Here is a 15,001-nt window from a genome sequence, read left to right as displayed (position 1 = left end):
TTTCAGACACTGGAATGCTTCCTGGAATTGGATCTCTGACATCATTCACTTGATCATCTTTGATACCCTTTCCCATGCAAACCATGGCATAGTCCTTTGCAAATCTTTTCTTTGGAACATCCAGTCCAGTGTGTTTAGTTCTAGGATGGGGGTGGTGGAAAGCTTTTGGACAGGTTGTTGGAGTGATTAGGGGCTTTACGTAATAACTCTTGCTGAAAAAATAGCATTCCGCACTAACTGGGTTTCATTACGTGGAGCAGCGGTGGGGGATTTTAATAAAACCCTTCTTGTGGAACAGAGGAAAACAGAGTTGGCAGCACCTGCCAACCTGTCTCCGACCAATCGGCACACCTGTCCACACACTGGGCCAGATGTAGGTTAGGAAATTGACGTGGAGATGACGACAGCTGGCGGCTAGCCGCCGGCCTAGGGCCTGCCCAGGCCTCCTAGAGCTGATTTATTGAGCAGCTCTGCTAGAAGACCAAGGCCAGGAAGATGGATTAACCTTTTTCCAGTAGAAGAACCACCTGCGCTAATCAAGAATATATCAAGAGAGACCAACGACCATCCTATGGTTGTTTTGGAAACCGAATCAGTCAATGATGAATAATGTCTAGAGCATTATGTCTTTGGCCTTTTTAAAAATATATATTTAAAAAAAAATCTATTTTTTTGGTCTCTTTAGGTTTTTCATTTGAGCTTGTTTTCATTTAAGCTGTTGTGTTGCAAGTGTATGCAAATATTTGCTCATCTTACTCTCAGCACACTTTTTGTCTCTTGTCCTTTATTTGCTCAACAGTCACGTTTTTTGTGTATTTTACCACAGGCCAAAATTGTAAAAATGGCATGAGTTAGCTGTGGAATGCACGCAGCAGTAACCTCCAGCTCTGATAGTCTGTGTTGCACTAACAGACTGTGTACAAAACTCTCAGCAGACCCAGTGATATAACCGCTATCTTATTCTGGTCATTACAATACTGTGAAAATACCATGGCCAACTCATTAACACCTTGAGTCTATGAAAAACAGGTTTTTAGGACACACAGGAGACTTATGTGGAGGATTCGGGGAAACATTGTTTAATGGTTTGGTTTACAATTTGGTTTTGGGGGTTTGACATTTTTGTTTTGTGCCTGTAAGTTTTACAAGATTTTCGAATGTAATACACTACCGGTCAAAATCTTTAGAACACCTACTCATTGAAGGGTTTTTCTTTATTCTTACTATTTTCTAATAATAGTGAACACTATTTCAAAATGACGAAAAACACATTTGGAATCATGTAGTTAACAAAAGTGTTAAACAAATCTAAATATTTTATATTTGAAATTCTTCAAATGGCCAGCCTTTGCCTTAATGACAGATTTGCACACGCTTGGCATTCTCTCAACCAGCTTCATGAGGTTAGTCACCTGGAATGCCTTTCAATTAACAGATGTGCCTTGTAAAAAGTGAATTTGTGGAATTTCTTTCTTCTTAATGTGCCAATCAGTTGTGTTGTGAAAATGTAGGGGTGGTATGCAGAAGATAGCCCTATTCCATATTATGGCAAGAACAACTCCAAATAAGCGAAACGAGACGCTACTCCAAGACATGGTCAGTCAATGCGGAACATTTCAAGAACTTTGAAAGTTTCTTCAAGTGCAGTCGCAAAAACCATCAAGCTCTATGGTGAAACTGACTCATGAGGACCGCCACAGGAATGGAAGACCCAGAGTTACCTCTGCTTCAGAGGATAAGTTCATTAGTTACTAGCCTCAGAAATTGCAGCCCAAAATAAATGCTTCACAGAGTTCAAGTAACCGACACATCTCGACATCAACTGTTCAGAGGAGACTGTGAATCAGGCCTTTGTGGTCGAATTGCTGCAAAGAAACCAGTACTAAAGGACATCAATAAGAGACTTGCTTGGGCCAAGAAACACGAGCAATGGACATTAGACCGGTGGAAATCTGTCCTTTTTGGTAGTCCAAATTTGAGATTTTTGGTTCCAACCGCTGTGTCTTTGTGAGATGCAGAGTAGGTGAACGGATAATCTCCGCATGTGTTGTTCCCACCATGAAGCATGTAGGAAGAGGTGTGACAGTGTGGGCGTGCTTTGCTGGTGTCACTGTCTGATTTTATTTAGAATTCAAGGCACAATTAACCAGCATGGCTACCACAGAATTATGCAGCCATTTTTGTCAATGTAATCATTAAAAAAAAGAACCCCTGAAATTAATATTTTTCTAAGACACACTAGGCATAGGCCTAAATCAGTATTATTAATTGCTACTGTTAACTCAGGCCCCTGTTCAGTCAACACTTTCAGTGCCAAAATAATGTTTGACTAAGCCTGTCTCGTTTTTTTGCAACCCTTGTTAAACATGGAGTAAATCCCATGTAGACTAGTGATTGGGCCCATGGTGTTACTAAACAGACCAAGTCTGCTTAGTCTTCTCCAGAAAGTGATCAATATTATTCAGCACTTCTATAAACTGAATGTTTTTCACTTGTTTATTTTTTGTCATGACCCCCAAGCAGGTTAACAGTGTGGAGAATCTACCAGTTGTTTGGAATTCCTCTGTTTGTTATTACAAGAGGATCCTGAAATTAGCATGTTTCTGTTCTAGGCTGACCTGGCTTGTATTAACCACAGCTGTCCGGCTGCTTTATTGTTATCTAAGGGGTAATATCTGATGGTCTGGACTACTTTTAATTGTTTACAGAGTGCAGCCTCACCAAATGTCAGGAATTCTGTAATTTGTCATCCATGAGTGGAAAGTAGAGCTTGGACCGCTGAAAGATTCTAAGCATGTGATCTCAATCAGGGAATGGGCACATACTGCAGACACTTGATGCGATGTCATGGTCAGGACAGGGGACGGGCTCCTCAGGGCCCTACTCAGCCCTCCACACAGGCCCAGAACCCTCATGAAGATTAATGGCTCCCCTCTGTCTCCAAATCCCTGACAGAGGTCAACGTGTTAAGGGGCAGCTGACCGCTGGCTTGAGCCGCTGAGGGCAGCAGGGCAGCAGCCAAATGATACTGGTGATTAGGTGTAGCAGTCCCTCCTATTGGATTCCTACTCTCTCCCCTCTACATGACCTGCCTGACTCGTGGACCACTGCTCCACCATGATAAAACAGAGGATGGTACTTAACGTGTGTGTTTTAGACAGTAGTTCAGGCCTGGTCTTCATGGTACTTTAGGTACTGTGAGAGGAAATGCTAGGCTGTCATTTATTTTTGTTGTAATACAAGATCTAGTGCCTGTTTTTACTGCTGGTTACAATTTCAATTACCAACATGGCTATTAGCATGTTCTGTGAGCCAGTGGTTTCCTGAAATCTCTGCTGTTCCAGTTTAGATCAGGGGAGAGCACTCTGCATTGCCACTGTCCACTTGGCTGACCTGTTTACAGGAAGCAGAATCAACGTCAATATGGGGATAAGTGTTTTGTGGAAAAAGATCGGTCTATTTTTAAGGCAGAAGTGCCATGATGTACAGTAGACTGTCTTGTCAGCAAATTATCTTTTAATGTCACTCTTACACGTCAACCATGCCTTGCAAAAGTATTCATCCCCCTTGTCATTTTTTGTATTTTGTTGCATTACAATCTGTAATTTAAATGGCTTTTTATTTGGATTTAATGTAATGGACATAAACAAAATAGTCCAAATTTGGTAAAGTGAAATGAAAAAAAATAATTTATAATTCAAAGAATTATACAAAATATGTATTCATCCCCTTTGCTATGAGGCTGCTAAATAAGATCTGGTGCAAAGAATTGCCTTCAGAAGTCTTATTATTATTATTATTATTAGATTGCACACAGGTGGACTTCATTTAGGTGTCACATGATCAGTGTGTATATACACTGCTCAAAAAAATAAAGGGAACACTTAAACAACACAATGTAACTCTAAATCAAAATGTCCACTTAGGAAGCAACACTGATTGACACATTTCACATGCTGTTGTGCAAATGGAGTAGACAACAGGTGGAAATTATAGGCAATTAGCAAGACACCCCCAATAAAGGAGTGGTTCTGCAGGTGGTGACCACAGACCACTTCTTAGTTCCTATGCTTCCTGGCTGATGTTTTGGTCACTTTTGAATGCTGGCGGTGCTTTCACTCTAGTGGTAGCATGAGACGGAGTCTACAACCCACACAAGTGGCTCAGGTAGTGCAGCTCATGCAAGATGGCACATCAATGCGAGCTGTGGCAAGAAGGTTTGCTGTGTCTGTCGGCGTAGTGTCCAGAGCATGGAGGCGCTACCAGGAGACAGGCCAGTACATCAGGAGACCCCAAGATTGGCAAATTCGCCACTGGCGCCCTGTGCTCTTCACAGATGAAAGCAGGTTCACACTGAGCACATGTAACAGACGGTACAGAGTCTGGAGACGCCGTGGAGAACGTTCTACTGCCTGCAACATCCTCCAGCATGACCGGTTTGGCGGTGGGTCAGTCATGGTGTGGGGTGGCATTTCTTTGGGGGGCCGCACAGCCCTCCATGTGCTCGCCAGAGGTAGCCTGACTGCCATTGGGTACCGAGATGTGATCATCAGACCCCTTGTGAGACCATATGCTGGTGCGGTTGGTCCTGGGTTCCTCCTAATGCGAGACAATGCTAGACCTCATGTGGCTGGAGTGTCAGCAGTTCCTGCAAGAGGAAGGCATTGATGCTATGGACTGGCCTGCCCGTTCCCCAGACCTGACTCCAATTGAGCACATCATGTCTCACTCCATCCACCAACGCCGCGTTGCACCACAGACTGTGCAGGAGTTGGCGGATGCTTTAGTCCAGGTCTGGGAGGAGATCCCTCAGGAGACCATCCGCCACCTCATCAGGAGCATGCCAGGCGTTGTAGGGAGGTCATACAGGCACGTGGAGCCCACACACACTACTGAGCCTCATTTTGACTTGTTTTAAGGACATTACATCAAAGTTGGATCAGCCTGTCGTGTGGTTTTTCCACTTTAATTTGGAGCGTGACTCCAAATCCAGACCTCCATGGGTTGATAAATTTGATTTCCATTGATCATTTTTGTGTGATTTTGTTGTCGGCACATTCAACTATCTAAAGAAAAAAGTATTTAATAAGAATATTTCATTCATTCAGATCTAGGATGTGTTATTTTAGTGTTCCCTTTATTTGATATATATGTGTATGCTTAGGGGCAACACCATGAAGACCAAGGAGCTCTCCAAACAGGTCAGGGACAAAGTTGTGGAGAAGTTCAGATCAGGGTTGGGTTATAAAAATAGATTTTTTTTAAAACTTTGAACATCCCACAGAGCACCATTTTTAAATCCATAATTAAAAAATGGAAAGAATATGTCACCACAACAAACCTGCTAAGAGGGCCGCCCACAAACTCACGAAACAGGCAAGGAGAGAATTAATCAGAGATGCAACAGAGACAAAAGAGAACCCTGAAGGAGCTGCAAAGCTCCACAGCGGAGATTGGAGTATCTGTCCATAGGACCAGGGTCACGCCAAGGTTCTTTGCACTCTGGGAGGGCGACTGTGTGAAGTTGTCAACTGTGATGAAGAGGTCTTTGAGCAGGCATGCCTTCCCCGGGAGGAAGAACAATTCTGTCTTGAGGTGGTGGGCCGACATCCAAGTTGAGATATCTGCCAAACATGCAGAGATGGGTGTCACCACCTGGGTGTAAGAAGGGGGAAAAAGAGAAAAGTAGTTGTGTCATCGGCATAACAGTGACTTGGTGTGTGTGTGTGTATATAGACAGAAGGGCCTAGAACCGAGTACTTGGTGCAGGCACCGATCCTCTTCCTGTCACCTGGAAGGAGTAGCCTGCCAGGTAGGATACAATCCAAGAGTGTGCACAGCCCTGAGAGGGTGGAGAGGAGGATCTTATGGTTCATGGTGTCTAAGGTAGAGGTAAACCGATAATGATTTTAACGCCGATACCGATTATTGGAGGACCATAAAAGCCGATGCCGATTTAATCTGCCAGCCTCATCTCGGGAGTTGATAAGCTTGAAGTCATAAACAGCGCAATGCTTGACGCACAATGAAGAGCTGCTGGCAAAACGCACGAAAGTGCTGTTTGAATGAATGTTTACGCGCCTGCTTCTGCCTACCACCGCTCAGTCATACTTGTATGCTCAGTCAGATTATATGCAACGCAGGACACGCTAGATAATATCTAGTAATATCATCAACCATGTGTAGTTAACTAGTGATTATGATTGATTGTTTTTTTCTAAGATAAGTTTAATGCTAGCTAGCAACTTACCATGGCTTACTGCATTCGTATAACAGGCAGCCTCCTTGTGGAGTGCAACGAGAAAGAGGCAGGTCGTTATTGCGTTGGACTAGTTACGGTTGCAAGAGCTGACGAGGTGAAAATCTGTCGTTCTGACCCTGAACAAGGCAGTTAACCCACTGTTCCTAGGCCGTCATTGAAAATAAGAATGTGTTCTTAACTGACTTGCCAAGGTAAATAAAGGAGTAAAACATGTAAAAAAAAATGTACCCCAAAATACCGATTTCCGATTGTTAGAAACTTGAAATCGGCCGAATTATTCGGCCATTCCGATTAATCGGTCGACCTCTAGTCTAAGGCAGTAGATAGATCTAGGAGGATAAGAACAGAGGAGAGAGAGCCAGCTTTGGCAGTAAGGAGAGCCTCTGACACGAGAATAGCATTCTCGGTTCAGTGACCCGTCTTGAAGATTGACTGGTTAGGGTCATGAAGATCGTTCTGAGAGAGATAAGAAAGTTGGTCAGAAACAGCACCGTCAAGTGTTTTGGAAAGAAAAAGGAGGGATACAGGTCTATAATTTGACGTCAGATGAGGAGAGGAGCAACTCGGGCCATTTTGAAGTCCGAGCGGATGCAGCCAGTGGTCGGGGATGAGTTGATGAGGGAAGTGAGGTATCCAGAGATGGTCTGGAGAAGGATGGAGTGGATGGGATCGAGTGGGCAAGTTGTCGGGCGGCCAGACCTCACTAGTCGCAGGATGTCATCTGGAGAGAGGGGAGAAAGAGGTCAAGGAGTAGGGTAGTTCTGTGTGAGTGAGACCAGTGGACTCAATAGGCTGAGTGGTTAAAAAGGTTGACATCTGCTACTCATTGAAAGGGGTTGAGGGGTGGAGGATTAAGGAGGGAGGAGAAGGTGGGGAAAGAGTTTCCTAGTGTTAGAGGCAGAAGCTTGACATTTAGTGGTAGAAAGTGGCTTTAGCAGTAGGTGCAGAGGTAGAGACGAGTAGGTGAATGCACGATAGGTCCTCCAAGTTTAGTTTCTCTGTTTTTGCTCAGCTACCAGGATTCCTGTTCTGTAAGCTTGCAATGAGTCACTCAGCCACGGAGCAGGAGGGGATGGCGGAGCCGGTCGGGATAGAAAGCAGACCGTGCAAGTCATAGGATGCTGAAAGGGAAGAGAGTAGGGTCGAAGAGGTAGAATCAGGAGACAAGGAAGAAGGATTTAGCAGAAGGGAAGTGTAAAGTGGTGTACTGAACATCATTGAGATGTTGAAATATCCTGAACAAAAATATAAACGCAATGTAAAATAAGCTGAAATAAAAGATCTCAGAAATTCTCCATACACACACAAAGCTTATTTCTCTAAAATGTTGTGCACAAATGTATTTTACAGTGACTTTGGAAAGTATTCAGACCCCTTGACTTTTTCCACATATTGTTAGATTAAGACCTGTATTCTAAAATGTTCCTGATCAATCTACACACTACCCAATAATTACAAAGCCAAAACTGGAATGGTTTTGGTACCCTTTCCCAGATCTGTGCTTGGACACAATCCTGTCTCGGGGCTCTAAGGAAAATTCCTTCCATCTCATGGCTTGGTTTTTGCTCTGACATGCACGGTCAACTGTGTGACCTTTATATAGACAGGTGTGTGTGCTTTTCCAATAATGTCCAATCAATTGAATTTACCCAGGTAGACTCCAATCCAGTTGAAAGATCTCAAGGATGATCAATGGAAACAGGATGCACCGGAGTTCAATTTTGACTCTCATAGCAAAGGGTCTGAATCTTAAGTAAATAAGATATTTCTGTTTTTTGTTTTTAATAAATTTGCAAAAATTATGTAGATGGCAGAGAATTTGTTTTATTTAATCAATTTTAGAATAAGGCTGTAACAAAATGTGGAAAAAGTCAAGGGATCTGAATACTTTTGTAATCCCTGTTAGTGAGCATATCTCCATTGCCAAGATAATCCATCCACTTGACAGGTGTGGCATATCAAGAACTGATTAAACAGTATGATCATTACAACGGTGCATCTTGTGCTGGGGACAATAAAAGGCCATTCTAAAATGTGCAGTTTTATCACACAACACATAAACTGCCTCCAACGTTGTTTTAAGAGAATTTGTCAGTGCGTCCAACCGGCCCCATAACTGCAGAGCATGTGTAACCACGCCAACCCTGGACTGCCACATCCGGCTTCTTCACCTGCGTGATCGTCTGAGACCAGCCACCCGGACAGCTGATGAAACGGGGGAGTATTTCTCTCTCTAATGCAGTTTTGTTGGAAAAAAATCACTCTGATTGGCTGGGCCTGGCTCCCAAGTGGGTGGGCCTATGCCATGGCTACACCCCTGCCCAGTCATGTGAAATCAATAGATAAAGGGCTTCATTTCTTTATTTCAATTGACTGATTTCCTTATGAACTGTAAGTCAATACATTTTTTAGCATATTACATTTATATTTGTGTTCAGTATATATTGCCCCATATAGTCTGCATTAATAGACTGAATACTTAGGCTGAATGGACCTATAATCTCTCTACCAATCAAAATCCAGAGCAATAGGCTTCGCGCAGCAATCATCCTTTTGTCGGCTCAACCATGCATTGAAAACCGAACTGAGAATAAAGAGATGACAGTGTTCAGCAGATCAGCCATGTACTGCATCTCTCTCTGCCACCACAATCTATTGATCCGACCTCTTGTTTGCAGATATTTCCCTGGGCTGTCTAATTGGTGACCTACCTGGCAGATGCTGGGGTTGAGGAGGGTTCTCTCTCCCTTTTTCCTTTTTTCGTTCCTCATCCTCCTCTCCTTGAATCATGCTGTCAGAGTGGATCACTCCCAAATGGATGGCCTTCTCACTTCTGTAATTTGCTGTGTTAGCGGTCCGGGTTCAGTTTCTCGCACTTAATCTTTGGCCACTTTCTCGGTGAAACATCTTGATTTAATCCAACCCTGTAATTTATTTATTGGCTGTGACCGATTCCAGATCTGTTGATGCATTTCACCTTCATTCTTTTAACCTCTATGCGTGTTTGTTTCTCATGTTGATGGCAGTGTCACATTTGAATTCAATTTCACTCAGTCAACTCATTTACACTCCCTGCACATTGGTTCTGGATGCTTTCAAGTTTGTTTTTTTCAATGGCGACTTGGCTACATTAGGGCTTTGGCTCCATGCTCACTGATTTGGAAATAGGCCTATTTATTTATTGTGGCGTCTGCTAGTGCAGATGCAAATAATAGGCTAAGTTTGTAAACATATCTGTTTTGTCTTCCCCTTAGTGTGGGTTGGCAATTGGCTTGTAGGATTGCTTCACCATTTACATTTTGAAGTTATACTGTGGGATTTTCGCAATGGAGCCCTTTATCTACTCACCCAGAGTCCGATACCAACTCGTGGATACCATTTTTGTGTCTATGTGCATGCTAGCAGATACCCATAGACTTCCAGTCATTGCGCTAACACTAGTTAGCATTGGCTCGCAAAACTACCTCTAACTTCCTTCATACTGGACACAGAGACATATTAAAATGAGTTCATCTGACTCTGAGGACGTAGATAAAGGGCATTATTGCCAAAATCCAGAAGTATCTCTTTAACATGGCAATCTTGGGTTATTTGTTAGCACTCAGGAGCAACACAATCCCTCATACATTACCACTGGAGAAGCACAGGATGAATGTTCTGCCGTTATGACCCTGTAGTGCTACTCCTTAGTGCTTTCCTCTTGTGGTTGAAGTGTTCCTACAGAATGAAGAGAAAGATGGAAAATGTAAGGAGAATCATCACTGTGGACCTGAAAGAATGCACCAAACCGATTTGTGCCAATTAGGAAGTCTGGAAATGTGATCTTACATCAAAATTATTTGTGCGTCCTTGAATGCCCCCTTCACCTCTACTGTTTGGAAAAATAGTTTTATTAGGGCCATTCACAACCACTATGTCCTTTTAACAATGTGAAAAGCTGACCTTTTATTATGTAAAGTGTCCTTTCCACAGAACATTATCTTGACCCATGCATAATTCACCGTACACAGTGCATCTGTCTGTTAACTAGAGGAGCTTATCTCTTCCCTCTTCCTGTTGGTGGTATAGGCCCTAGAGCTCTGTTATGAATTCCATAATATTGTAGATATTATTCAGGCTACTCCTTAGGTGGAGGACACTTTGACATCAGATCAGATCCTTGGCATGCCAGGTTTCCCTGCCATTGATTGCTGTTGTTTCATTTCCAGGTGCAGGAGAAGGATGTGGGAAGATAATCCAGCGCTTCCCCAAAAAGGACTGGGAGGGCACAGTGTTTCCCCAGGGGGTGGAGATGGTGAGTACATAACATTTTACTGAAACTGACTTATTCATGCACCCTGTTGTGATAGCTGTGGTAGTGAGTTGCTTGCTTCCCCACATTAACCTCCCTACCTCAGTCTGCATGTTTGATGGGTGTGGGTTTAATACTGCAAGCAAAGATTGAAGATAGCTCTGGTTTCTCGTCGCAGAACTTGAGTTGACCTAATGGACACATGGGGCACTGCCTGACAGAACAAAAATGGAGAGATTTGGATCATTTCCTGTTGTGACTGTGAGCACCATTTTAGTGGTTATTTTGTCTGCAAATGGAAAATGTGCTTGTTAAGCTACGGTACTCCAACCAATCATGCTGTTGGAGCGCTCTGTTCACTCAGGGAGCCCTCTCTAGTAGCTCTTCTGGAACTTTCTGGAGGTTGATGTGTCATTTGTACAGGTTGTGCAGTGTTCCCCTGGTTAATCTTCTCACAGTGCCAACTTCCCGACTTGCCGGAACAGTTTTGACCAATTTTAATTTAAAAAAATCCTGTGAAGTGCACTGTGAAATGTTCTGTTGCCATATCATACTGACAAGAACCCCAGGAGTGGAGCAGCAGTTGAGGCATCTTCCTATGTTCCCAGGATGCATGTTCTTCTGGAGGGTGCAGAGCAAATATTGACATTTCCTGTATTAACAAATGCATAATGATTGTTTATTCAAGAGTTTGTTTCAACCCTTTCAACCCTTTCCGCCAACCCACTAATTGGGACATTCTTACCCACCTCCCAGAATCCTCAGCTATGTCCAGCCTGTTATCGCTCTCTCTGCTGGGTGTCCCAATCTTCCTTTTTTTGGTTGTATTAGGGAGTTGCATCCCTCTCTCTCCCTTTGGTCACTCTCATTATCTTTCTCCAGCCCCCTCTCCTCCGAGGGTGACTTGACATGGGGCCTGTTACCATCATGCACAAATCATTGCACTCATTGTGACCAAATATTTGCTTATCTGGGTCTGGAGAGATCTGGAAATCAATATCCAGGGCAGCATTAGCAGTAAACTCACTGGCCCAGGCAGCCTCCCACAGTTCAACAGTGTTCTTTCTCCTGACAGCGCATGGCCAATGGGGCTTGCCCGCGTGTTTGTTTATTTGTTTGTTTACTTGGACATACTAAATGATTTAAATTAGGATGCTTTTGGCCCACAGTCAACAGCGAGGAGAGCAAGGCGCCTCTTGAATGCCGCTGTCCCGCGAAGACCCTAATTACCCGATAACTTTGATAGATTCCAGGAACTACTTAAGCATTTAGTTAGAACAAGCAAAATCAGCACAATTTCTTAAAGATGCGATCGCTGCATCATTTTTAACATTTGTTTATGTTCACATATGCACTTCTCCCCTCATGGAGGCTAAACTACTCTGCCTTTTTAATGCCAAGTGGATACACATGGACATTTCTTCTTCCTCTGTTATACAGTAGGTTCTAGTTCTGTCAATTTCATTTTTTCTCTCTCCTCAACACCCAACTATGGATTTTGTTACATTTAGCACTCAATGCTTTCACATAACCCACAAACTGGCCACATGTTTTTATGTTACTCAATGTCCACATTTTTGGCATAGCCCTCAGTTTGGGACGAGTAGTACTGAGCATTTTTTTTTCTTTTTTTCTTTTAAATTTATTAAATACATGAAAAATATATATATATATATATTTATTTTTATATTTATTTATATATATATATTTATTTATTTATTTATATATATATATATATATATATATTTTTTTTTATTTTTTATTTATTTATTTATATTTATATATTTATTTATTTATATATATATTTATTTATATTTATATATTTATTTATTTATATTTATATATATATATATTTATATATATATATTTATTTATTTATATTTATATATATATATTTATTTATTTATATTTATATATATATATATTTATTTATATTTATATATATATATATATTTATTTATATTTATATATATATATTTATTTATATTTATATATATATATTTATTTATATTTATATATATATATTTATTTATATATTTATTTATATATATATATATATATATCTTTTTTTTTTATATATATATTAATTTTAAACAAAACTCTGTTTTTTGTTTTTTAAACAGCTAATTGACTGATGTCTGTTCAATTTTTTTGAATTCCATTTAATTTTTTAGTTTTTCCCCCTGTGAGCAAGATGAGAGAGAAATCAGATGAAGCCTGAACTGTGTGATGTAGTAGGGAGTTGTAGTTTCCAACAGGCCAATTTTCGACATAGTTTAGTGCAGAAATTGTAGTAATTAACTACAATGACCATAATCCATTGAACTCCTGCTTAAACTTGTCCGGTCTGTGCGGCGAAAAACACGGGAGACTGAGGGAAGACCAGATTGAGCGGTATAGAAAGCAGTTGCTTCACGAACCTGAAAATAGGACTTCAGCAGTTGGTATTCAGCAGTGAAAAGTATCATGACATTGACAGAATATATTTTCAAGACTCAAATCTTTTCAAATAGCCTATTCCACTCTGGTGGAGCTGTGGCATGAAAGAGAGAGGCCTTTGCTATCTTGGATGTCTGTGTGTGCCGAATCGTGGAGATGGAGCGAGTGACACAGGCAATGAGTCTAGCTGACTGTAGGTTTTGTGATGGGTTGTAATCATAATGGGCTGCAGAGAGACTCTGCTGTCCTCAAAACTGAATAATTATAAACTGAGTTGTATTTTTAGCTCATCCTCTTCTCTGTTATTAGCCTGGGCTCTATATGTGTTGTAGGTAGGTTGCACATTTCTAGAATAATGTGCAAATGAGTTTAGGCCAGTTTAAGCTTTTCTTTGGACTCGTCATCTTGATATTGTTTGCTAAATTTCACTTCTTGTGGCCTAAAAAATATTAAATTTTAAATCTATGAATGAGAATAACAGACTCCGACTTTCATAATTATTCCCATTTTTAAAAGTGGCAACTTTAGGGCAATAAACACTATTTGAATAGCTTTCAGAATACTCTTCATAACTTTAATTTGTCTTAATGCTTTTATGATGTTTCAGTTAGTAGGATCAGGCTTTTGGTTGTTTGGTTCACAACGGCAAGAAGGGATTTTTAATTTTCTGGCCTCATGCATGCATACGTTTTTAGTCTTTAATGCTTTGCTTAACTGTAAGGTTTGTTCAAATTTCTCATTAGATTTTTATATCTTGCTATTGTTTCTTCTATCTTTCTCATTATTACATTAGGCCTCCCATGTTTTGGGGTTATTTAAAAATAACTTTAAACCTTCTGAGAGCCAAGAACTCCATCAAATTCATTCATCGTTTGATCATAGTGCGGTGGGAGAAATTCAGCATGCATTAAACTGAAAGTGTCTTAATAGGCCAAGTCCATATCAAATGTTGAGAAAATGTAGGCTGAATGATAAAACTACTATTCCCAGGTTACAATGTTATGGGATGCATTTTCTCCATTGTTTTTGATGGTAGGCCAGTCTGGTAGGCCTACATTATGATGAAATAGCCACAGTAGCCTACTTGGCAACTTTTAAAATGTACTTAAAGCCTGTACAGCCTCAGTGTTCACAGTGAACTCGTGCTGGAAGTTGCACAGAAGTTTGAGCTCAGCAGACCAGAAATTTGAAGGAACATTGGTGTCTGCTATAAAAATAGACTTTGGCTATTGGCCTAGATCAGTGGTTCCCAAATGTTTTATAGTCCCGTACCCCTTCAAACATTCAACCTCCATCTGAGTACACTCTCTAGCACCAGGGTCAGCATTTTTTTACATCATTGTAAGACTGCCACACACACTATACGATACATTTATTAAACATAAGAATGAGTGTGAGTGTTTGTCAAACCCGGCTCGTGGGAAGTGACAAACTCTTATAGGACCAGGGCACAATAAAATATGATAAAAATCCATTTTGCTATTTTATTTAACCATCTTATATTTAAAACCTTAGTTGTTCATTGACAATTGTGAATAACTCACCACAGGTTAATGAGAACAGTTTGCTTGAAAGGATGCACATACTGTAACTATGCAATGTTGTATTGGACAGAGAGTCAGTCTTAAATCATTTTCCACACACAGTCTGTGCCTGTATTTCATTTTCATGCAAGTGAGGGCTGAGAATACACCCTCACATAGGTACGTGTTTGCAAAGGGCATCAGTGTCTTAACAGTGAGATTTGCCAAGGCAGGATACTCTGAGCGCAGCCCAATCCTAAAATCAGGCAGTAGTTTCTGATTAAAATTCAATTTTCACAGAATCGCTTGTTGCAATTTCGATGAGGCTCTCTTGTTCAGATATCGGTAAGTGGCCTGGAGGAAGGGCATGAAAGGGATAACGAATCCAGTTGGTTGTGTCATCCGTTTTGGAAAAGTGTGTAATTGCGCACCCAACTCACTCAGGTGCTTCGCTATATCACATTTGACATTGTCCGTAAGCTTGAT

The 15,001-nt window shown here is 41.2% G+C and overlaps 1 protein-coding gene across 3 annotated transcripts in view; it reads left to right on the top strand.

Moving 5' to 3' along the window:
• sbf2 (SET binding factor 2) overlaps nt 1-15,001 on the top strand; it is a 155,846-nt gene that overhangs the window by 25,086 nt on the left and 115,759 nt on the right. For all 3 annotated transcript variants that reach the window (XM_031810629.1, XM_031810614.1, XM_031810621.1), the window contains exon 2: nt 10,471-10,556. In XM_031810629.1, coding sequence (XP_031666489.1) covers nt 10,471-10,556 — 86 coding nt within the window. The remainder of the gene's footprint in view (nt 1-10,470; nt 10,557-15,001) is intronic.

This window comes from Oncorhynchus kisutch, linkage group LG3 (assembly GCF_002021735.2).
Source record: "Oncorhynchus kisutch isolate 150728-3 linkage group LG3, Okis_V2, whole genome shotgun sequence".
Lineage (NCBI taxonomy): Eukaryota > Metazoa > Chordata > Actinopteri > Salmoniformes > Salmonidae > Oncorhynchus > Oncorhynchus kisutch.
The sequence above is the reverse complement of the archived record's forward strand: the minus strand, read 5'-3'. Positions and strand labels throughout refer to the sequence as shown.